This window comes from Ambystoma mexicanum, chromosome 5p, assembly GCF_040938575.1.
Source record: "Ambystoma mexicanum isolate Mex_15411 chromosome 5p, UKY_AmexF1_1, whole genome shotgun sequence".
Taxonomy (NCBI): domain Eukaryota; kingdom Metazoa; phylum Chordata; class Amphibia; order Caudata; family Ambystomatidae; genus Ambystoma; species Ambystoma mexicanum.
The window spans coordinates 484,199,722-484,224,987 of record NC_090930.1 but is presented as its reverse complement, the minus strand read 5'-3'; the positions used below and the strand labels follow the sequence as shown (position 1 = coordinate 484,224,987).

At 50.8% G+C, this 25,266-nt stretch overlaps 1 protein-coding gene across 2 annotated transcripts in view; it reads left to right on the top strand.

The window, feature by feature from the left end:
• LOC138481032 (fibronectin type-III domain-containing protein 3a-like) overlaps nt 1-25,266 on the top strand; it is a 2,755,868-nt gene that overhangs the window by 2,008,722 nt on the left and 721,880 nt on the right. For both annotated transcript variants that reach the window (XM_069612893.1, XM_069612892.1), the window contains one exon: nt 16,594-16,769. In XM_069612893.1, the coding sequence (XP_069468994.1) occupies nt 16,594-16,769 (176 nt within the window). The remainder of the gene's footprint in view (nt 1-16,593; nt 16,770-25,266) is intronic.

The following is a 25,266-nucleotide window of genomic DNA, read 5'->3' as shown; positions in this document are numbered from 1 at the left end:
ACACACTGGAAACTACTCTGAGGGGCCCTGCAGTGGTCTCCCAATACCAGATCTTCTTCCAAGGTACCCCATTTGGGGCTAAGGCTGACCCCAGTTCTGCTGTGGCTTTGGATAACGGGCGAGGCGACGCTCATAAAATAACTTCTTTCTTCCAGCTCGAAGGTGCGATGGATTGTGAATTCAGGTAAGGATCAAAGGTATTGCTCTTGTTCTAATCTCTTCTCCTTCTTTCTTCCTTTTTCTAGGAGCTCCAGACTTGAGGCGGGCGTGGTAGAAGACTGGATGCAGTCTTGCAGGCACGGTGAGCGTTATGCTGCTGGATGCAGAATAACGCGAAGCGTGTGCTGCTCTTCAGGCGTGGTTTAAATAGCCTCCAAAGTAGTCCCAGGTAAGTATTCCTCCCCAGCCCCACCCGAGTAAAAAAAATAGTCCCTAGGTAAAGTAGTCCCTTCCAAGCCTCTTTTGGCTTGGAGCTCTTGCAGCATGGTCTGCATCAGGTGAGTTTGCAGCATGGTCTGCATCAGGTAAGTTTTAATCTATGAGCCTGGTGCCTATGGCGCCAGGACTGACTCTCCATATGAGCCTGGCGCCATAGGCACCAGGACTGCACCCAAATAGCCCCTAGCAGGGGTTGTTGGGCTTGCTTACAATAACTTCATGCCTGCTTCTGGGGTTGCTGGACTTGGTCTGGGTCCCCGGGGGTAGGCATCATGACACCTGCAGAGAAGGACGACATTAGGACAATGGACTTGTTTGGAGAGTAGAGGGGGAGTTGGAGGTGATAGAATAAATTGATGAAATTGTTCAACATGAGGAGGTGGTAGAATAGAAGAAGGAATTGAAGGGGTTGTACAAAATCAGGTGAAGATAATAGAGCATATTAGGCCATAGATAGTGGCAGTCGGGTGGTTGTGAAATGAGGACTTGAAGAGGAGGTTAAGAAACATCAATGTGAGGTGGTAGAGGAAAGTAAGGAGGTGGTTAGCTGAAATCGGCAGGTGGTGGTAGAGGAACCTTAGTAGAAGGTTAAAGAGGAACAAGTCAATGTAATTACAGGAAGGTTGAATGGGGCGTGTTGGGCCCAATACAGGTTTTAGGGCAAAGACCTGATTCAAAGGGGTCAGGCCCATAGTGGGAAGAGCCACGAGAGCATAGTTAAAGTGCTGTGGTTGACCAGGACCAGAATAGAATAGAGAGGCATCTAGGAGGGGTTGGGGTAGCTCTCAGAATCTGGAAAATCAGAGAACCATTCAGGGCTCACTAGGGAAGGTATGTCTAGCCCATGCTCCTCGGCTCCACCTGTTGCTACTTTGGATGCTCTTCTAGATTCCACAGAGTTTGAAGGCTGTACTCGGCCACCTATGAGGATGCTTGAATGGCAGGGACTGAAACAGATATTGAAAGAAGAGACTTGTTAAAAGAAGAAAGGGTAAGGGAAACCCCATAAACCAGAGACTAGCAGAGAGAAGCGAGGGTGTGGGAAAAGCCCAGGAGATGAGAAAGGAGGAAAGAGTATGATTTCAGTCCACCACAAGGGATTTCCAGCAAGACGTACGGGAAGGACAAAGAAACCTTCAACCTGATTTCCTGGACACTTCAGTCAAGTGGAGATGTCGTATGCCGGTGATAACAGGATTCACCTCCTGTATCGGGAGCTTCCCGGCCTCAGACCACAGTCCCTGCATGAGGTGCCTGAGCCCTGACCAAGTCTGGTACTTTTGCCTGTCGTGCTCGGCTCTCGTCTCCCACGCACTTCGACGACTTAGCCAAGATCAGCACTTCCCTGCTACAGTCGATCAACGTTGCAGAGTTTGCGCACTGTTGAGGTAAGAACACAATATTGTTTAAGCACCTGTGACGGGTCAAAAGGAGTACGCAGACTCTTTAAGGACATTTTTCAGCAAGGTTTCAAACTTAAACAGTTCACATTCAATAAGAATATTCCACTTCTCCAGCATGGGGTCTGGCATGGATTCACATGCTCATGAATATTCCCCGTCAGGCTGGGAATCCTCGGTACAGAAAAAAATCAGTATCAGTTTCGTTTCTGATCTGTCTTTCTTAGTAGTAACCAATCACTGATCTCTGGGTCATACTGCCCACAGCCAATGACTGCCCCCTCCCTAAGCCCCGCCTCTGGCAGCCATCCTCAGATTTTTACCACACGTTCAAGTGTTGGGAGACCTCGTGCTATAGCTCTCAAGCTTTTGCTGCGATTTTGCGCTTTTTCAAAGAGAATTTCTCATTTTTCGGTTAGATTGAGCCTCAAGCTCCACCGTTTCTACATCCGATCAACGGGGGTCTCTTTAGGAAGTTTCTATGCCCCTCAAGGGTGAAGATTCCGTCGAGCGACACTTCGGAGGATTCCAGAAGTTTCTGAGGCCTACCCCGGACATGGCCCAGGAGAAAGGAAGCTCGACGCCCGGGAAGCTGTTCAGGGCCTGCCCTGGATGCCAGCTGCAGAATGTGTTCAAGGAAGACGAGCATTCCTTATGCCTCTACTGTCTTCACAAGGACAAAACGCACGTGGAGAAGGACTGTGCATTTTGTGGGAACATGTCTGAACGGACCATGAAGGATCGGCATCTTCGTCTCGCCAACTGGCTGGAGGGAAAAAGCCTGTCAGGTGAGAAGAAAAGGGAGAAATCTGAGCGGTCTTCTAAGTCCTGTGAGGGCGCCCCGGCGACGGGGGCCCAACAGAAGGCTAAGCACCGCAAGTCCGGGAACCGCCGAACGGTCGGGCTCCTTGGCTGCCAGGAAGGGCGCATCCTCCCCGGCGCCATCGACCACGAGCCAACGCTCTGGCTCGGGTAAGAGGAAATCCGAGAACCCGGCAAAGCTTCTGGAGAGGCCCCGGTTGATCTCAAAGATTTCAGCAGAGGGGGAGCGAGGCGAGGGGCCCTCCCCCAAGGTGAAGGCCTCAAGCACGCAGTCGGTGACAAAGGCCTTGATTCACCCAGCCAAGGCCTCTATCGAGAAAGTCGCAGCAACCCTGGCTCAGCCTGTGGAGGTGACACCAGTGGGAGCGACCTCGGGGCCCAGAGTCTCCCTGCCACCTCGGAGGGAGGCATCTTCCAAGCCCATCGAAAGAACCCCCAAGAAGAAGTTGTTCCCGGCGAAGAAGGAAGGGGGGGTGCAGTGGCCGTCGTGGATACAGACACCGCCTCCGAGGAGGAGCTGGTCGAAGTCCTTGAGAGCCACGACGCGGGCATGGAGGAGGACCAGCCCGTCGAGAGGTATACCGACAACAGAGACGACGAAAGCGACGGAATTGCCGACGAGGCCCCAGACCAACCGTCGCAGTCAGTGCCGCAGGAAAACTTGGCGGCCATTTTGATGGCAATACAATCCCTATGCACTGTTAGGCAGAAACCTGTGCAGTTCCCTTAGGGACCACTGCAAAATATTTAAGACTAGAGGTGTTTGGCAGTAAACCCACTTGGTAGCAGCCTGTACCACACAGATTCACTTGGTAGCTGTGGCTGAGCAGTCGGACTTCCCTCAAGAAGAGTTAGGCAGTATATAGAGTATACACAATAGGTACAGAGATAAACCCCAAAAATCCAGCAAAGCTGCTGGGGGACTCACTAGGTTTGGGAAATTAGCCTTTACAGAGAATTCTCCCTAACATGCACTGCGATAAGGACGAGATTGCCTTTACCCCCGACGGAGGAGCCGGAACCAGGCCCAACGGAAGAGCCAGGCGCAGGCCCGACAGAGGAGCCAGGGGCAGGCCTGTTGGGAAGTCCACCACTGAAGAGGAGAAGGACACATCATCCTACCCCTTTCCAGCCCTCGAGGCCCGCTCAGCCCTCATTCCCGTCCACGATCCGCGGGGAGTACACAGGCACGGCCACGACGGGCACGGACGACGACGGGGTGGACCTCCCGTCGTCCCACCTTCCCCGGGCTTCACCGCCCGAGGAGATTGGATCCTTCCATGCGATGATCTCCAGGGCATCCGAGCTTTTCCAGCTCTGCCCCGAAGAGAAGGAGGGGTTCCTCTATCAACGTCGCAAGGCCAAGAGGAAGACGGTCCTCGCGGTCCCGCTACTGGATGACATCGGGAACGGGGGATTTTCCCTCCTCAAGAACCCGTCCACGACGCCGGCGAAAAGGGACCGAAATGAGAAGAAATACTGGGTCCCCGACGTGGCCCCTCTATGCCTTAGAGCACAGCCGACCCCGGATTCGGTCGTCTCGGCGGCTGCCAGGAAAAAGGCGGGGGTGCCATCGGCCTCGACATCGACTTCCCCGCTGGACGGCGAGGGAAAGAAGCTTGACGCGATGGGACGAGTCATCACATCGGCGGCACAAAGATTAAGGCGGCCACCGCCCTGGCTATCGTTGCCCGTTACGACAGGGAACTCTGGTTTAAAATCGCTCCCCTGTCTGACTTCCTGCCGGACGACAAGAGGGCTGAAGCCCTGGAAATCTTGCAAGAAGGCGAGGTGGCTTCGGACAACGCCATAACGGTGGCGACAGACATCGCGGACACCGGTCTCCGTCAACTGGGCAACAGCGTTTGCCTCAGACGGCGCGGTTGGCTTAAGGCGACGGATTTCCGCCAAGACGTACAAGCCAAAGTTTTGGACATGCCCTTCAACCGGAAACACCTGTTTGGGAAAACAGTGTTATGCTCACCTGGCTCCCACAGAGTCATCGATTTGGACTGGACTGCTGCGATCTCCACCAATGTGATGCATAGGGCCGAGATGACGGACTGGACTGGCCCACCTAGCTTTGTTTGCTTGGCCCGTAGGAATATTCTTCTGCGAGTGGAGAAAGGGAATTAACCACCCGTGGAGTTGAGCGTAAATCCCCCCACCCCGTTGTTCTCCCCACTGATCACCTTGGATGTCCCCTCTTATAGTCTCCCCTGATGATTTGAAAAGATGAGCTCTCCATCCTGCATTGAGCGCAGGGGCACGTAGATAACCAGTTGTTTCACTGGCTCGAAGGAATTGGTGAGTTCCAGGACAATATTGACTCAGATATCCCCGGCAAGACGCCGTAAGTATGTAGTTCGTAAGAGTTCAAATGCCTGACTTTCACTCTTGTCTGATTCCTTGCAGGTTGCAGCTTGACCTTACTGAAGAGTTCCTCTTGGCAACCGGTAATGTTCTGGTAAGGATTTGTATTATCCAACACAGTTCGATAAAATAATGTCCATATGTAACCTGTTGCTTTCTCCCTTATTCAGGCGCTGAGAGAAAGTATGAAGTCTCAGGGAATAATGCCTCCGGTGGTAAAAACCAGGTAAGTCTTTTGTGGTGAGGAGGGTTCCCCTTGTTTCACCTTGCTGTCCTTTTGTTTCCCCTTAGGGGCCGGGGTTCGGCTAGGATGCAGTGGAAGCTGCGCCGACCCGTGAAGAAGAATAGTACCCCCAGTGGTAAAATCAGGTAAGTCTATGGGGGTATTCCTCTGTGTATTCCCTTGGCTCACCTTGCTGTTCTTGTCTTCTCCTTAGGTGCCGGAGTGCGGCAGGAACATGCAGGAGGATGCAGTGAAATGTGAAGATGCTGTGAAGGCCGGTGAGTTCAGCGCGGCGCTGCAGCAGGCCGAGGCGACACGCATAAAATAACTTCTTTCTTCCAGCTCGAAGGCGCGATGAATCCGGAATTCAGGTAAGGATCAAAGGTATTGCTCTTGTTCTAACCTTTTCTCCTTCTTTCTCCCTTTTTCTAGGAGCTCCAAACTCGAGGCGGGCGTGGCAGGAGACTGGATGCAGACTTGCAGGCACGGTGAGCGTTACGCTGCTGGATGCAGAATAACGCGAAGCGTGTGCTGCTCTTTGGGCGTGGTTTAAATAGCCTACAAAGTAGTCCCAGGTAAGTATTCCTCCCCAGCCCCAAACGAGTAAAAAAATAGTCCCTAGGTAAAATAGTCCCTTCCAAGCCTCTTTTGGCTTCGAGCTCTTGCAGCATGGTCTGCATCGGGTAAGTTTGCAGCATGGTCTGCATCGGTTAAGTTTTAATCTATGAGCCTGGCGCCTATGGCGCCAGGACTGACTCTCCATATGAGCCTGGCGCCGTAGGCGCCGGGACTGCACCCAAATAGCCCCTAGCAGGGGTTGTTGGGCTTGCTTGGGGTAACTTGATGCCTTCTTCTGGGGTTACTGGACTTGGTCTGGGTCCCCGGGGGTAGGCATCATGACAAACAGTCGATGAGTCCCTGCAAGCCATCAAGACGGACACAGAGACAGCCCGGGCCCTGGGAGTTCTCCAGCAACAACAGCCGTCCTTTCGGAACACCGGAGGCCAGCAAGGGGCCTCCAAAGGTTCCGGCAGCGGCTCTTCTACCTACCGTCAGGCGGCCAGTTCCTCGTCGCAGGAAGCCTATAGAGGCCAGGACAAGTCGGGTGGTTCCCGCCGTCGTCGCCAGGGAGGTCAAGGCGGCAAGGAGGCCTCAAAACAGGTCTGAACCAACCGTGGCGTCGGGCCCCTACCAAAGCACCCCGGTGGGAGGCCGGGTGGCGAAGTTCGTCAGCGTGTGGGAGTCCATCTCCACTGACCGTTGGGTGCTGAAAACCCTGGCCCATAGGCACGCCCTCGAATTTCTAAAGAAGTGCCCTTGTGTGCCACCAGTGGCCAGAAAGGAAAACCACGTATCCCAGCTGCCGCTGAAGGTAAGGGCGATGCTCAAGAAAGGAGCCATCAAGCTCGTCCCAAAGAGGCTTCGGGGCTCCGGAGTCTACTCAAGATACTTCGTCGTAAAGAAGAAGACAGGAGGTTGGCGTCCCTTCCTGGACTTGCGGCGACTGAACAAGTACATCAAGGCTCAGAAGTTCCGGATGGTCACACTCCAGCACGTGCTGGGACTGCTGGAGGACGATGATTTCCTGTCGTCGTTGGACTTGGAGGATGCCTACTTTCACATCCCCATTCTAAAAGGACACCGAAAGTTCCTCAGGTTCGTTGTCCAAGGACGGCACTACCAGTTCAAGGCCCTCCCGTTCGGATTAAAGTCGGCACCCAGGGTGTTCACCAAGTGCCTAGCACCTGTGGCGGCGTGGCTACGCCTGCAAGGTATCCACGTCTATCCCTACCTGAACGACTGGCTCATCCGAGCAAGGTCAAGGGAGCTCGCCGTAGAACACACAACGAGGACCGTCCAGCTGCTCACGGACCTGGGATTCTCCATCAATTTTCCCAAATCCCACCTGGCCCCGTAGCAAGTCGCCCTGTTTCTGGGAGCCAAGCTCGACACAGTGGCGCGGCTGGCCTCCCCGTGGGAGGAAAGGACGGAGGCCATCCTGGGCTAGGTGCAGCGTCTGCTGGCCGCGGACGAGGCCAGGGTAAAATCCATCAAGTCCCTCCTCGGGATGATGTCCTCCTGCATATATCTGGTGCACCTCTGCAGACTTCGGATGCGCCCTCTTCAAGAGTTCCTCGACGCCCGCTGGATTCAAGCGATGGGCAGCTTCGAGGACAGGATTCCGCTCAACGAGACTTTCCGTCAAGCGATCCAGTGGTGGGGTACCCGCTCTCATCTGATGGCGGGCACAGACTTTCAGACCCCAGCTCGCCAGGTAATGGTGACAACGGATGCCTCCCTGGAACGGAGATCTTCACGCGAGAGGCCTTTGGCTCCCAGAGGAGAAGCCACTCCACATCAACATCTTGGAGCTCCATGCAGTGTTCTGGGCCCTCAGGTCTTTTCTTCCGTCCCTCAAAGGCAAGGTGGTGAGGATCTTCCCCGATAACACCACCATGATGTTCTACATCCCAAAGCAGGGTGGAACCAGATCCCCAGCCCTGTCCAAGGAAGCCCAGGACCTGTGGCATTGGGCCGTCGCCCAAGGGATGTTTCTGGTGCCTTTTCATCTGGCAGGGATAAAAAACACCATCGCTGACTCACTCAGCAGGGAGCTGCGCTCGTGCCACGAGTGGGAACTACACCAGTATCACATGGATCGACTCTTCCAACGATGGGGCAAACCCCAAATCGATCTGTTCGCGACGGCGACAAACTCCAAATGCCAGAGGTTCGCCAGCAGGTTTCGCCAGCCGAGGAGCATGGGCGATACTTTCTCGTTCCCCTGGGATGGCCTATTCCTTTATGCATTCCCCCCGTTGCCATTGCTGCTCTGGCTCATGAACCAGCTCAAGAGGTCCCGGTGCAGGATGATTCTCGTTGCACCGGCGTGGCCGAGACAGATCTGGTTCCCGGACCTTCCGGACTTGTCAACGTCCCCACCAGTCAAGCTGCCGGCGGACGCGGATCTTCTCTCCAGAGAAAGAGGCGCCATTCTTCACCACGACCCGAAGTCGCTGAACTTTCAGGCCTGGCTCCTGCAGCACTAGAGTTTGGAGTATACAATATCCCGGCTGACTGCAGAGAGGTTCTTGCAAAAGCCAGGGCGTCCTCAACTCTCAAGTGTTATGGACATAAGTGGAAGAGGTTCTCTGTCTGGTGCCGTGCACAGAAGATTAACCCTCTGCGGATTACGGCCCCTCAAGTGCTCCCGTACCTACTGTTGCTGGCCAAAGGTGGACTAGCTCACGCCTCCATCAAAATACATCTGGCTGCGATTTCCCGATACACCCGAATCATGGGACGGGTGTCTTTGTGGTCCTATCGCCTGGTGAAAGAATTTATGAAGGGATTGTTCCGATCGTTTCCGCCGGTGAAGGCTCCTGCCCCGGCGTGGGAGCTCAACGTGGTGCTGACCAGGCTCATGGGGGCCCCATTCGAGGCTATGCATTCGGCGCCATTGAAGTTCCTATCGTGGAAGACGGCATTTCTCGTGGCCATCACCTCCGCACGAAGAGTGGGAGAGATCCAGGCCCTATCTTGCAAGCCTCCATACTTGACTTTTCACGACACGAGGGTGGTGCTGAGGACGCACTGCTCCTTTATGCCCAAGGTACCGTTGGACTTCCACCTTAACAAGCCCTTGGTGTTACCTGTTTTCTTCCTGTCTCCTTCATCGCCGGCCGAGAGGACTTTGCACTCGCTGGATGTGGCTAGAGTGCTGAAGTTCTACGTGGACCGCACAAAGAGTTTTCAGAAGACCTCACAGCTGTTTGTGAACTTTGGACCAGTGAACCAAGGGAAGGCTCTCTCGAAGGCTTCCATTTCCAGATGGCTCTCCGGCTGTATCATGTACTGTCACTGGTTGGCAAACCGACCGTTGCCTGGCCGTCCGAGAGCCCATTCGACCAGAGCGATCGCTGCTACCACGGCGTTCTTGTCTGGTGTGCCCCTGCTGGACATCTGCAGGGCTGCTACGTGGAGGTCGACGCACACCTTCACGAGATTCTACTGCGTCGACTGGGATTCCAGGGAGGAGTCCAGAGTCGGCCAAGCAGTGCTGCGCAACCTGTTCGCCTGAAGGTGGGCCTGGTGAGGAGGTAAGAGTTGCTTAATGTTGAGTTTATGTATTGCTTAATGTTGAGCCTTTTGCCACCTCCCGTGGTTGTGCATGTGTGTACTGCTAGATAATCTTATATTCATGAGCATGTGAATCCATGGCAGACCCCATGCTGGAGAAGGAACAAGTTACTTACCTGTAACTGTTGTTCTCCAGCATGGGTCGGGCATGGATTCACATGCGAACCCTCCCGCCTACCCCTCTGCGGCTCTTCATTTGGTCATACTGCCACTTCACGTGCTACCAAATCTGAGGATGGCTGCCAGAGGCGGGGCTTAGGGAGGGGGCAGTCATTGGCTGTGAGCAGTATGACCCAGAGATCAGTGATTGGTTACTACTAAGAAAGAGTAGTCTGCTTCAGGCCTTCAGGTTGCCACATTCAAAGGGTATATGGCGGCCCTGTCTGTGTTCAAGAGGTCCCCAGACCAAGGTTCCTTTTTTACTATTCTGGTCATGTCCCAGTTCTGAAGGGCCTTCTCGTGTTTCCGCCAACCCCATTTGTTGTCCCAGGTTGGGATCGTAAACTAGTTTTGACTACTTGATGGCGACTCCGCTTGAGCCTTTGCACTCATGGTCTTCGCGGCTGTTATCCCTTAAGACAGCCTTCTTGGTTGCAATCACATCTTCCAGGAGGATTAGAGAACTGCAAGCCTCCCTTTTTGAAGTTCTTTTGTGAGAAATTCTTAGTCCGACCCGGATTCCTTCCTAAAGGGGGTTCACAGTTTCAGCTGGCCCAGTCTGTTGATTTACCTGCCTTTTACCCTCCTCTACATCCCTCGAAAGAGGAAGAATGGTTCCACCGCCTTGACCCCAAGAGAGCGTTACATTTCTATGCTGCTTGCACATCTGAGTTTAGGAAATCAGACCAGTTGTTCGTGTCCCATTCCTTGTCTAGTAAAGGTTTTGCCATCGCTAAACAAACCCGGTCACGTTGGATTATTTTGTGCATATCCGAGTATAAGCAATCGGCAGGCATGGAGCTTCCAGCGGGCATCGGGGCCCTCTCAGCCAGAAGGGTTTCAGCCTCTACAGCCCTCCAGAGAGGGGTTCCTGTTAGGGATATATGCTGAGAAGCCACTTGGTCATCCTTTCATACATTCACCAAGCACTATGCCTTGGATGTTGCACGGGGAGCTGATGCAAGGTTTGGTAGGGGGATTCTACAGAATCTACTGGTTTAAATCTTTCTGCCCTTCACTGTTATTCTAACTGCTTGGGGAGTCTATCAAGATGAGGAATCTGCGGGAGAAAAGCAATGCATTGAAGGAGAAATTACTCACCGTAATGATCTTTCTATAGGTTCTTCTCCCGCAGATTCATCATCGTCCCTCCCATCCATCCCAGCTTAGAAAGTTCTGTGGGTAGTCCCTTCTGTCCAAACAAGAAGGCATCTGGTGATGTATCTTGGATGAGCGCTTCTTTCTCATTCTTAAAAAAAAAAAATGGATTTTTCAATAATTGTTGTCGGGGATCACCCTGTTGGGATGTAACTTTGTTAAAGTTTTTAACGGCTGATTAGCCTCCTTCTGTGTTTTTTTTTTTCCTTCTGCCGCATTGAAACGCGGGGGGAAAAAAGGGAGGAACTGAAGCATGGGGGCGTAGGGATGTGCTAAATATATATATAATGCCTGACATCTCTTCTGGAGCCGACAATCGAGAGATGAGACGGATCGACGGCCGAGTCGAGGTCCACTACCCCCCTGTCAAAAGGTTTGCGAACAGCAGAGCTAGATGATGGATATATGTCAAGATGAGGAATCTGCGGGAGAAGAATCCATAGAAAGACTATTACAGTGAATAATTTCTCCTTCATCCCAGTCCTGATAGTTGACTGTTTGACAGACCCATATATGCCATCATGTTTACTGGTGAAGGGAATTCCTCACAGGAACATGTGTCCTTGTCCCCTAGGGAGGAGTCTCTCCCAGTGAGGTCCCACTTGCTTCTACTCATAGAGAGGGTGTTGCAGAGCAGGCTCGCCTCCCTAGCCTCACAGGGGGGCTCCCGAGTGGGGAGAAGCAATGAATTCCCACACACCCCAGTGCAGCAAGTTCTTTCCTGGGACGGCCAAGTAGGAGAGGGGTCCTCTGTAGCCTCCAAAACACACCGGGGTGGCCCAAAGGCTAGAATGACTGACAGCGACTCTTGGGCTGAGGGTTCTTCATAGCCTAGTACCAGCATATGTTCTGAGGAGGCAGGTGTTAACAGCTACATCTTCGCTGAGGGGACCTCCCAAACCTACTCTCGAGACTCCCATTGGCCCACCTACAGGGATACATCCCGAGGGTCTCTCGAGACCTAAATCCAGGGGCTCCATGTTGGTAGCTAAAAGCACTTGTTTCACTTAATCCACAGGCCTCAGCACTCACAAAATGGCTGACCAAATCAAAATGGCACCCAAAGAGCACACCAGTAAATCAAGGGACTTGAAACTGGATCAGCGGCCAGATCTTTGCCAGGGTAGCTGGCTACGAGGTCTTCACACATTACCACAACAGTCATCCGTGCCTCGTTTGTGGTGGAGGTCTGATGGCTAGTGCACTTCATATCTGACCTAAACAGCTGCACCACATCCATGGAGCCCTACAGCCTGGAAAGCCCAACACAGACAACCGTACAGGGTCCCACCTATGTCACCTTGTATTAGTCTTCCTCTGGCACATCCAACCACCATGTGGACTCTTTACTACAACCACCCAGTGTCAGACACCCGAGGACAGGTTTTTAAACAGGTTTCAAACCCTCATGAGGTCTAGAGCCATGATGGCGTATTTTAAAGGAATTATCAATGAGATTCCTCAACCGCCTGCATCTTCAGTCCCCCCATCTCATCATGACTGCACTACATCTGCACCAAGCCTCTCCCAGGCTCTGGCGACTGCGCCATGCAGCCTCAAACCATGCGGATGCCACCTGTCCCTCCTCCGCCAGCTGCCTAGCAGCCAACATCTCCGACATTGGATCTTGCCGAACCTCTGGACAAAGATTCATAATAAAGTGAAGCTGAGAATGACATTCCTCATTCAGCTAAGGCTTTTCATGACGGAATACTTGGCCTGTCGGAATTTCTAGGAGTTTCCACTCCTGAGTAGCCGCAATAGGAATTAGGGGTTCTTTCTGAGTTCCTGGTGCTCACATCTTCTGGCAGATAGAGATTACAGATCCAGAACAATGTCTTGGCAGAGGCTAGCAAACACCTCACACAGTGCAAGCCACCAATGAGAAGCTCAAGCAGCGTCACAGGCCCCTTGCTTCTGAAAAATTGTGCCTAACCACTCACCCACAACCACTGATTGTGCCTCACCACATACTGAGCAATTCAGGAAATAAGAACCCCTTTTTGTTAACATTTGTGGTCAGCACCACCGCTGTCGGGCCTCCAAAGACAGGATTGCCAAGTGGCTTGTCTCAGGCATCGGATACTGATATTCCATGCAGATGCGTGAGCCTCCCAAGGACATTCATGCTCACGCCAGCGGAGCCAAGGCCACAGCTGTAACCTTTCAACGCAACATGCCGTGGGATGTGTTAGGAAAGATTTCATTTATGTGCAATTTTCCCTCCATTTATGGATCCCCCCCCCAAAACTTTTTGTTTTTGTTTGGATTTCCTATCCCGACTTTTTCCAGTGGAGCCCAGTCTTCAGCTGAACTCTCCTGGGCTTTTGCTCACTTTATGGGGAAATTGACACGTCCTTCAGACTGTTACCACTGGGAAACTGTTTCCCTTAGTCTTTGACTATGTTGCCATTTCTTAGTGACTTTTTAACAGTGCACAATGTACCTTCCAGTAGCGTGTGCTGGGGTCCCTTTTTATTTTATGGCCCCAGTCCGCCTCAAAGGATTTTTTGGTGATTGTACAAATGTGCCTGGGACGAACTGGTCGCAGCAGTTACTTTTTATAATGTTTTACTTCTTTTTACTGAATCATATTGTGTTTATTGCATTCGGTTCAAGACTGTGGCCAGGTCCGAAAATGGTTGAGCCACAAAGTCTTTTTTTCTGCCCCATGGCCATTTTGTCCCTTGCCTTCACCCAGGTCGAATAACTGGGTTTTCCTTATTTGGGCAGGCAGCCTCCCGCGAAAACCGATCTCTTTAGCTGGCTTCTGTCTGTCACTTGTGAATGCCCAGGAAGCGATTTGGGATTGTCTGGTCCAAATCCACACTACTGGTGCCAGGATATCTGAAGTGCTTGAATGACTGCGACCACCATGGACCATAATTGGTCCATGACTGGGATGCCTGCAAGAGAGCACATCTTCGATTGGAAGTCCTTGATTTTGTCACAAAGCTCATCTTGGATAAGAAAAGGGGCTCTGCATCCATTACAGGTTGATCACCTGAGTTTGCACCAAACTACAAAAGGATCCAAGTCTCCTGCACAAAGAAACAGACTTGTGAAATCGCTGGACACGCTTTGGAAGATTTTGGCATCCTTCACCCTCTGCTGTCCTGTCGGACCAATGCCTGCTTCTTTGATCCAGAAGGCATGCCAAGGCGCTTTGCCCCTTTGGAGTAGTGGGAACAACTACTCTCGGTGCCCCCTACTTACCCGCCAATCGAGCCGCTTCTGAAGTGTTCCTGGGCCATCCAGTGAAATGTACAGCTCTTTCAGAGGGTATCCCACAGAACCACCGCCGGTTCCAATGCAAACCCAAGACATGGGACTTTGCTTGCTTGTTGTCCCGTGGATTCTCCCACCAAATTTCTCAGGCCTAGCTCCTCTGAGTCCCGAATTAAGAGAGTGTGTAATGCTGCCCGCACCTGTGATTCCCACGTCACTACTTGTTGGTGATGGTCACTGTAGATCCCTTGCTGTTCTACTCTCCTGTGCCCGGAAGCCTGCTGCACTGGAATTTTCTTCATACTTCTTCGGAAGCTGAGAAAAGGCAACTGTCCCGTCACGGACGATCGTTCTCCCCCGCAGCCGCTGAGAGCCGGAGAGCTGCAAAACTGCAGGACTTGAACCTACTAGCGACTCGACTAAACTGGCAAAGTTTGGTCCGGACTGTGCCCAGGGTCGGTGAGTACTTGCATCACTTAACTGTGACCCCCTGGCACAACCAATCACTTTTACGCACAAGTATCCCTTAAATGGTATTCGAACTTCACTGGTTTAGCCAGCGCTCCCTAGCAATTCTCGTCGTTCGAACACTGCTTTGTCACTGAGGGCAGGGCCTACTCGAATAGTGGGAACCAATTCTTCATTGACTCAAGCCCCTTCCTGACTTGCTACAGCCCTGCTAAGAAGACCCACTTTTTTCTTCACCTGCACGTGTGTGTGTGTGTGTGTGTGTGTGTGTGTGTGTGTGTGTGTGTGTGTGTGTGTGTGTGTGTGTGTGTGTGAGAGATAGTGATATCACTGTTTTCGCATTTCTAAAGTTACTTGCGTCTATTGGTCCGGCTGACAAATGTATAGATATTTTTTCATATGCACTTGTCTAAGAGTAATTTGTGGTTCGTTGCTGTGTGTGCTCATTGTGGCCTTCTGTTCACTCTCGCCCCTTCCAAGACTTAGTCGTGACTGCCTGCCAAGCTACCTAGAGTGGTCTGGCTTGTCCAGAAGGTTCCCCTGTTTCACTAAACCGAGAGTGGCCTCCTAAACCTCTACCCACCAGGTCAGATTTTAGAAATCCATTTTAACGTGATTTATTAGCAAGCCCACGGGATGGAACATAGGACAAAGAAAGTTACTCATGGTAGTGTCTACTGTAGTCATAGTCCATAGTCCCTTTCCCTCCATACAACTGACCATCCGTCCCCTGTAAATGGGTAAAATGGTAGTAGCCGACGAGCCGTCAAGTACTGTTGGACGAGCAGGAGTGGACTATTTTCTATTTTGAGGGGCCCAGAGAAATCGGAGAGCTTGTCCTGGCACAAGCAATCCATTCTCTTTTTTAGGGTCTCTTTGCCCTTTCCCCTGAAAGCTTGGGTTAGCACACTTGGCCCTCTCGTCCCAATGTGATTATCAAGTCACACATACTTGGACCTAATATCATCTGATACAGCATACCACCTCTCATTTCTTTCTCCAGTCACCTGGTACTCTATTGAAGCTTACTGCCAGAGCTTTGTCCGAGTAGCCTTGCTCTGCAGCTGGGTACCAAAGTCCCTCTGGAATGGTTGAGCTCCTTTGAGTAGACACACTGCATATCTCCCTCCTTGCCGAACCGCTCTGATCTAGTCATGTCTAGTGGGCCCACATGCCTGGATTTAGCAGCCTAGTTTGACCCTCAGCGAACAGGAGTTTACAGAGCTAGGATAAAGAAAAAAAAAGATAAACAGTATTACACTGTATGAACGGTACACTGCTAAAACTAACTAGATCATTAAGGAGGAAAAGTACATCTCCCAATTTCTCCCTGCTGTGTCCATGTTGCTGCAAGTAATTTCCATAGAGCTACTTCATATCATCCACGCAAGACCTGCTGGGCATTGCTGTGGAAGTGTCGGTGATCTGAGGGTGAAAATGAAACCAACTGAAACGGAGCTCTGCGTGCAAGTACTAGCGTAGTCCTCAGCACAACTAGATCAGGCATCCCATGTTCATGCTATCAGCTGGAAAGGAATTGGACCGGAAAAACAAGGCGGATCTGTGCTCTGGCAAAAATGGTCTTGCAGAATGCCATTCTGTGCAAACAATCCTTATTGTATCGGCGATAGGAGCAGGGAATAATATGACAGACTGACTAGTTATAAGGAAATTGAACTCGACATGCATGGAGGTTGTCAGTTTATACCACTTAAAAGTTTCAAATACTTAGACAGCACCCTGTGATAGCTGAGATACATTATGGTTTATTTGTTGCAAATTGCTGCTGAGAAAGTGAAACCTACTGCCTTCAGTCTTGCCCTGAAAAATAACCTAGGGCTGGCATAAAACAAGGTCCACCTCCTTTTACAGAACCCCAAAAATGAGAACACAAGGAACATATAATGTGAAGATTTCTTTCGAAACATCAACAGTTTCACAATGCACAAAGATCCGCAAACTATGCTTATCTTGCTTTGAGAAAGTAGTAGGAGCAGTGGAATATCTTGAAACCTGCAACGCAATCTGAAACTATAGATATTTTATGTATAATGCATTGTATCTTAGTATGATAGTTAACCTGCATGCTTTTACAATACTTGTAGCTCCATGAATCCTGCAAATAATTCTATTACATTGTATATATTTCACGATCCATTAATAATGTTGTTTCACACCTTGCAGTTCCTCCACTTGTTGATGGTGGCTCAACGGTTACGGAGTACACCCTAGAGATGGCAGATTCCGAACATGATGGACAAATTCAAGTTTACCAGGGTCCAGATTTAACATACACAGTTAAAAATCTTCTGCCAGGGAGAATATACTTTTTTTGGTTAAAAGCAACAAATAAAGTTGGGGTAAGCTATCAGAGATTTTTATTTTCTTCTTCATTCACCATTTGATTGCTTATGCATGTTCATTTAGTATGTAAGAATTCAGCAGAGAAGATCTATTTTTCTTGGCACATTTCCATCACATACACAGAATCATTAGTATTGGCCTGCACTAAGAGTTTAATGTTCTTTGAGGGAGTTAATGCATTAGAAACAAAAATGATTGGAGGGGGACACTGCCCCTTATGTAAATACTGTTAAAGAGCTAGTACAATCTTCCTTATGGAGGATATTATAGGGAAACATGGTTTCCCTTTATTTTCTTTCTAGGATATGTTTTACTTTCCAGTACAACACTGGTAGGTTGGTGGCATTGTTGCCTCTTATAACCATTTAACCAACTACTGTGCCCCAGTATATTATACTTTTCAGGCAGCCCTTTTACCGCAGTTATGGTCCAAAATGGCTAACCCTGGTGTTTCAAGTCCTGTCTTTTTTGTGTAGTTTTTTGTCATCTTCCCAGCCATGGTCAGAAAGGGGCCATATAGGGTTATGCATGCATTCACACTGGCTTCTTACAAGAAGCCCGGGAGATGCTCGGTGTGAGTTAATTGGTGTGAACTGAACAGGAGAATCCTGACAGCCCCAATACACGCATACCAGACATAGTGAAGGTTGCTGGCTAAATGGGATTGCCATTGGAGCCACAGTTGGCGAAGCCAATCCACTGCTAAGGCAAAGCTCTACTCTTAGACAGGGGAGATCTGTACCTCTTGCCTCCTTCCCTTCCACTAGTCAGCCTACTTAGTCTCGAGTCCTGCTATGCTGTTCTCATTATCGAGAGCTCTAAAGGTTCGTTGACTGTATTTAACTAGCATCCACTGGAGTTTGGGACTAATCTATTGCACATACTTCATCTAGCCATGGGGCTGAAAACCATCCTCTTTGTGGGTCTGGAATCTTTTGCTTCAGCAACACTTTGTCCAAGGAGCAAGCCTTCCTGGCACCTGAATCCTCTGCTTCTTCATGCCTGCTAATCTTGTGTGGGGTCACTCAACTATTTACTAGGTTTGACATTGTTTTGGAAGTTGGCCCAGGTGGTCATCCATTCCCAAAGGTTTACTAACGGAGGCTGGGAAAGACTGGTAGTGCTTAGGCAGAAGCAGAAAGGCTGTACTATGTCTATAAAAACATGTATTGCCAAAGCCAAAATTAGTTTCTCCATAGTCATTCTCTGGCCATTTGTCAGATATTGGCTTCATATGCCCCAGGAAAACCACCTTGTGGCAAGTGCTAGTACAACATGCTCTTTTTCTCGCATCATTGGGCAGATTTTCCAATCACATACCAGCTTTTCCATAAAAAAGCGATTTTCTTGTCCTGTTATAAATGGTACATGTACTCACAACATTGTGACATATTGCCACCAAAACCCTTGCCTTCACATCCTTGCCATCTAATACCCAATTACATCAATGTCATGAATATGCCCGGTTGTCATCAGTCCCATGTGTCATTATCCACAATCATCACAGGAAGAATTAATTTATCTCTGCCAACAGCTATTCCATGTTTCCAGTGCTGAATGGAAGATTACCAGTTGGTTGTCGGGGCAGCAGTAGGATATTGTCTGTGTACAAATCATTGGCTTTAAAAACAAATTGAAAGTGAATCCTATCTACTGATAAAGTTTATTTCAGTTTTGCTGTGGGGATATGGTCCGCTGGCTAAATTGCTGACTTAAAAATGGATAATCTGGAATTCAAATCCTGGATACTTGGAAAACAGTGTAATTTTCCTGTGCCTTAGCTAATGGTATTAAGGATGTAGCAAATAAGCTAGACTATTGTGTTCAAATAGTAGAGTCTCTTCATTCAAACCCATTGCAGTGAGGACACGTGAGGGGTTGAACTTCTAACACTGCTGGACAAATCATTGTGAAAATGTGCTATTGCAGCCAGGCTATGGATCAACAGACCAAGCCAGGTTTTATCTTTTATACTATTTTTGGCTTCTTACTAGTTTTGTACAAACAGTTAAACATTGAGCAATAAAACACCAAACCTCTCTTCTCCTGTGTCTGTTAAGTTATCCAGGTTTTTTGGGGGGTTTTCTAATTCATTTCCTCACACATATACCTCATCTTTGATATTTTCTCTCCAGTCCCAGCTGGCCTTCGGCATTTTTTCATCACCAGCGGGTGCAGCGTGGCTCTAGTCAGCATAGCTGCGCACCTCCCACCGGACAAGACATCAGGGTCAGTATATTTGGAGCTCCCATGCTCCATGACCTCGGTTCCTTTTTTTCGCACACTCAATATGCTTATGGAACATGCCACTAGATTTTCTATCTAGCTGTGTCATGCCTAACCTCCCCATGGCTTCAGTCTTCAAGCCATGCTCCAACTGCAGGGAGTATATGCCCTTGTCAGGCCCCAGAGGGTATGTTTATGCTGCCTTGGGAAGGAACAGAACACAGAAGATTGTGGATCCTGCCCGTCATTGCACTCCAAGGCCTTCAGGGAGCATGGCACTACACTTTATATCACTTTTACTTCCAAGTCTCCAGGTACAGAGTAGAGGAAGATGGCATTTGAGGAGCCGAAGCATTTTCCGGACAAGAAAGTTGAGAAGAACAAAGGCCTAGGAAGAGGTCCAGGTCACCGTCGGTCAATTCCAGGCATCACTCTTCTTTGTCTGGCAAGAAGCCAAGTCATCACTCGAGCTCCAGGGAAAACTGAGGAATCACCACCTACACCCAAGGTACCATTCCCCACTAACTCCTTGACTCTGGACGGAGTGTGAGGCATTCCAGCAGCAGATGTTGAACATCTTTGCCAAGGCACTGCCAGCTTTGACCCAGTGTTTGCGGCAACCAAATGGCCCACCTCTCGTTGTGAGGCAAGCATAGGTACCTCTTTGGACCGCAAGCAGACGTCTGCTGATAATGTATGAGCTGCCCTAGCTTTATACAGCTCCACCTTAAAATTCAAAGCCTAGAGGATCGTACCTTCCCTCTCTGCGCCGAGGCCTTAGTAAAATGGGCTCTTCTTTGAAAGGGGGCAATTCCTTGTAAAGATGACCCATTTCTTTTGTGAGAAAGCAGGGCTGTGGATTTCCCCATGGAGTTAGAGGAAAGGGAGGATTTTATGAACTTGACCCCAAACCTGAAATAGGTGAGTGGTTTAGATGCTTCTCTGGAGCTGCATATCATGGCAGCACCTTTTACAGGCAATCCCCACTGTCCTTTTCAAAGGACCATTGCCAGGATTTTGGAGACTATGGATTTCTCTGCTCCCACAAAGCCTTGAGTCCAGTTTGACCAGAGTGAAATCTTGGATGAGGGTCCCCTAATGAAAACCCTTCTGCCCTTTAACCTTGCGATGGCTGCTCCTGTTTTGGCAGCATGGCATCATTCCCCATGTTGAACCGAGACCCTGTTAAGCATCATCCGGTCCCCTCGACTCCCAATTTTCTGTCAACCGACCCATCGCCAGAGAGCTTGATGGTGCAGGCTAAGACTGCAGGGCTGAAGATAATGCCCTTCATATCTCTTCCGGCAGACGGGAGAAAGCTGGATGCCAGGGGGCTGTAAGGTCTTTGGATCCGGGAGCATTGCATTGAGGGTGGTCAGTCACACTTGCAAGTTGGTGAAATACACTTCTCCAGCATGGGGTCTTGTATGGATTCACATGCTCGTGAATATTCCCCGGTGTCAGGCTGGGAATCCTCGGTAAAAAGAAGAAAGTTTTGCTTTAAGGCTTAAAACCGCGTGTCTTCTCTATAACCAATCACTGTACTTCGGGTTATACTGCCCGTAGCCAGTGACACTCTGTGAGATGGGCATGGTATCAGGAGATGACACAGACAACCGATTTCAAGTTTCAAAGAATGTTTCATTTCAAATATCAGGATGGTGTAAGGCCTAACCTGTCATATAACTAAGGTAAGGTTTTCTCCTACCTAAATAAAACCGAGGGAAGTCTGGTCTGTAATTCCAAATCAAAAAGTCTCTCTGTGTCAAAAACCTATGCTTATCCTCAGATCTAGAGAAAATGTAGCATGGTATTTTAGCCAACAGAATAGTGTTCAAAAGTAAAGTCTCAGCTGTTCTTCTTGGGTTCCCTATCCCCAGGTTCAATACAGCTCCAATGGCTACTTGGTCTGGAAAATGTTCAGTCAAATCTTGAGGTTCCCTTCCCCAAGTTCAATGCAGTATAGTTCACTCAAATAGGAGGTTTTGAGGTTCCCGTCCCCAAGTTCAATGCAGTATGGTTGACACAAAAGAGAGGTCTGTTCTTTCAACTCTCAGGGTTCCATTCCCCAAGATTTCACTGCAGTAACTTATATTGCTTTTCTCCACTGAATGTAAAATAGAAGAAAACCATAGGTCTACTTGACCTACCTTCTGACTTGCTTTATTAAGTGTTTCACAGTTCTTCAAGAATCATTTACAATGTCCTTTGATTGTCATCATTTAGGACTCTCTGGTCTAGGTGCAGTTGTCAGACCACACAGTCCACCCACTACAGGTCACGCAACCACAAATCCTAAGCTTCTCCTTGACTTGATTTGTGATGTGTGTGATCTTCACAGTGGGGAATGTCCTGGTCTAGGCGCAGTTGTCAGACCACCCGGTCCACCTCTTATAGGTTGCGCAACCATGAGTTCCCTTAACTTGGTTTGGCCCCTTTCTAGTCTGTTCCACCTTGGTTTCTGACTTCACACTTGTATTCACTTTGGTTATTGCAACACCCTTCTGTTAATGTAACACTCTTCAGCGTTGGTCTTTTGCTTTACAATAGACTTATGGGCCTTTCTCAAATTGTCTGTTGGAATACTTAAATGATTGTTCAATATTCCACATGCTTTCATTTTGCCCACAGTGCTACTTACATGCAGCCTGACATTCAGTAAGTCTGTTTAACTTAGTCTTCCGTCAGTGTTTAATATGCTGTGAACTTATTTCAATAGCACTTTCCATTCAGTTTGGTGTTCAATATACTCAATTAGTAGTTTCAGTTCAGTTCGGTGATCATTCTACTCAGTTAATAGTTTAAATTCAGTTCGGTATTCAATATTTTTCTCATTTACTTGGACCGCCACTTGCCTGATGTCTCAGGAGCGTGCTGGTCTTCATTTATCACCTGACACTCACTGGCTCTTTGCGTCTCCACTGTGGTGGTTCTCGGTGCTCCCACTCGCCTCCGCTGTAGCCGGGAAGCAGACCGCCTATGTTCTGCTTACTCGCCGGGCACCTCTCTGCAGATGCTGGCGTTCTGAAAGTACGCGGATCGCTGTTACGCTGGCCTAGTATCCGAGGGGATGCCACCCTGCCCTGGTCGGATGATTTGCACTCTTGAACCCTTTCCCGGTCCCTTGGTAAGGCCTCTGGTTAAAGATGGGTCTGCAATATAGGAGAGCTGGATTCAATACAAGATTGTCTTTTCCCACCTCCCTTGGCCTCAACTCCTTCCTCCCCCTTGGGCCCTCTCCTCACCTTAATATTGTAGAAGGTGGATTCTCCATCCTGCTCCTCATGGCAGGGGCGCGTAGAGGTGGGGGGCGAGCAGCGACCAAGTTACTTCACTGGTGCAAGCCCCCCCTGTGGGAATCCAGGCCTGCTGCGACTCCGTAGGTTTGCTGCTTTACAGTCTTTATATGAAGTTCTTATGTTCCTCTTAGTTCGAATAATAATGTCTTGCTTCTTTCCTTTTAGGTATGGAAAGGTATTTTGGAGTGGTCATGCTGTTTGAAGATGAGCATGGGCCGGTAGGCGAAAGCGCGGTGTGTGCGATGCTGTCTGGTGAGTAATGCGCGATGCGCAGCGCTGTTTCGCCTTTTATATTGCTAACCTCTGTCTTTTCTCTCCTTGCAGGTTGCGATGTTCCTCGCCGAGCGCCGTAATGTTCCAGCAATAATACTGACCAGGAGATGACGACCCAGGTAGGAATTGTGTGGCTTTTTTCATTCGGAAGGAAACGTGAGTAAACGCTTACTAATGCTGTCTTTCTTTCTCCAGCATGGGGTCTGGCATGGATTCACATGCTCATGAATATTCCCCGTCGTCAGGCTGGGAATCCTCGGTAAAGAAAAAACCAGTATCAGTTTCGTTTCTGATCTGTCTTTCGTAGTAATAACCAATCACTGGTCTCTGCGTCATACTGACCACAGCCAATGACTGCCCTCTACCTAAGCACCGCCTCCGGCAGCCATCTTCAGATTTTTACCGCACGTTCATGTGTTGGGATCCTCGTGCTATTGCTCTCGAGCGTTAGTGCTATTTTTTCGCGCTTTTTCACAAAAAACTTCGATTCTTTCGGTCAAAAGAGCCTCAAGCTCCACCGATCCTACGTGTCGGATTCGTCTGTGCCCCTCAAGGGTGAAGATTTCGTCGAGCTACACTTCGGAGGACTCCAGAAGCTTCTCAGGCCCGGTCTCGGAGATGGCCCAGGAGAAGGGAAGCTCGGCGCCCGGAAAGCTGTTCAGGGTCTGCCCTGGATGCCAGCTGCAGAACGTCTTTAAGGAGGACGAACACTCTTTCTGCCTTTACTGCCTTCATGAGGACAAAACGCACGTGGAGAAGGACTGTGCGTTTTGCGGCAACATGTCGGAACGGACCATGAAGGACCGTCATCAACGTCTCGCCAACTGGCTGGAGGGTAAGAGCCCGTCTGGCTAGAAGAAGAAGAAATCCGAGCGGTCTTCTAAGACCTTTGAGGGCGCCCCGGCGACGGGGGCCCAACATAAGGCCAAGCACCGCGAGTCCGCTGGCACCGGGAGCGCCGAACGGTCGGGCTCTACGGGCGCCAGGCAGGGCGCACCCTCCCCGGCACCATCAACCACGAGCCAACGCTCTGGGTCGGGTAAGAGGAAGGCCGAGCACCCGGCGAAGCTCCTGGAGAGGCCCCGGTCGAGCTCTAAGGCAGAGGAGGAGCGTGGCAGTGCCCCCTCCCTCAAGGATAAGGCGGTGAGCGCACCTAAGGTGGTGAAGGCCTTGATCCATCCGACCAAGCCCTCTATCGAAACGGTCGCGGCGGCCCTGGCTCAGCCTGTGGAGGCTGCACCAGTGGTGGCGACCTCAGGGCCCAGAATCTCCCTGCCTCCTCGGAGGGAGTCTTCTTTTGTGCCCATCGATAGGACCCCCGTGAAACCCTCCGTGGGGAAGAAGAAGGGGGGGCAGGGCGTCGTCGTAGATTCGGCCTCAACCTCAGAAGAGGAGCTGATCGAGGTCTTAAGCCACGGCCTAGGCGTGGAACAAGGCCAGCCCGTCGGAATGGACCCCGACGCAGGTGACGACGACGACATCGTCGAGGATACCGACGGGGCCCCTGCTCGCCCGTCGGATTCCCCTCTGCCAGCGCCGCAAGACAACTCGGCGGCCATTTTGTTGGCCATACAGTCCTTATGCTCCGAGATAAGGACGAGGCTACCGTTACCGACGGAGGAACCTCTCCCGTCGGGGGATCCAGAACCGGGACCTTCTGGTGTTCCCCCTACCAAGAAAAGAAGGATCCATCCACCACCTCCTTTTCAACCGTCGCGCCCCGTCCAGCCCTCCTCCCCGTCCACCCGAGGGGATGATACGGGGACTGACACAGCAGCGACGGGTACGGACGACGAGGCATACGACGAGGATATTCCGTCGTCGCCTCCCACCAGGGCTTCTCCGCCCGACGAGATCGGATCTTTCCACTCCATGATCTCCAGGGCTTCCGAGCTTTTCCAACTCTGCCCTGAGGAGAAGAAAAAGGAAGGCTTCCTTTATCAGCGGCGCGAGGCCAAGAGGAAGACGGTCCTCGCAGTGCCTCTGTTGGACGACATTTGGGATGAGGGCCTTTCCCTCCTCAAGAACCCTTCCACGACGCCAGCTAGGAGAGACCGGTACGAGAAGAAGTACCGGGTCCCTGACACGGCCCCCCTATGCCTCCGGGCGCAGCCTACCCCGGATTCCGTCGTCTCCGCGGCAGCCAGGAAGAAAGCGGGGGGGGGGTGCGGCCTCCACATCGACTTCCCCTCCGGACGGCGAGGGAAAGAAATCGGATGCTATGGGGCGTAGAGTCATCTCGTCGGCAGCGACGACGATTAAAGCGGCCAACGCCTTGGCTATCGTGGCCCGCTACGACAGGGAGCTCTGATACAAGATAGCTCCCCTGCTGGATTTTCTGCCGGACGACAAGAGGGCGGAGGCCCTGGAGATCCTGCAGGAAGGTGAGGTGGCCTCGGACCACGCCATCACCGTGGCGACGGACATCGCCGACACTGGGTTCCGCCAGCTGGGCAACGGCGTTTGCCTTCGACGTCGTGGATGGCTCAAAGCGACGGACTTCCGGCAGGACGTCCAGACCAGAGTCCTGGACATGCCCTTCGACGGGAACAACCTGTTTGGCAAGACAGTGGACGATTCCCTTCAGGCCATCAAGGCGGATACTGAGACGGCCCGGGCCCTTGGAGTCCTGCAGCAACGACGGACGCCCTTTCGGAGCGGCGGAGGCAAGGGCGCCTCCAAAGGTTCCGGCGGC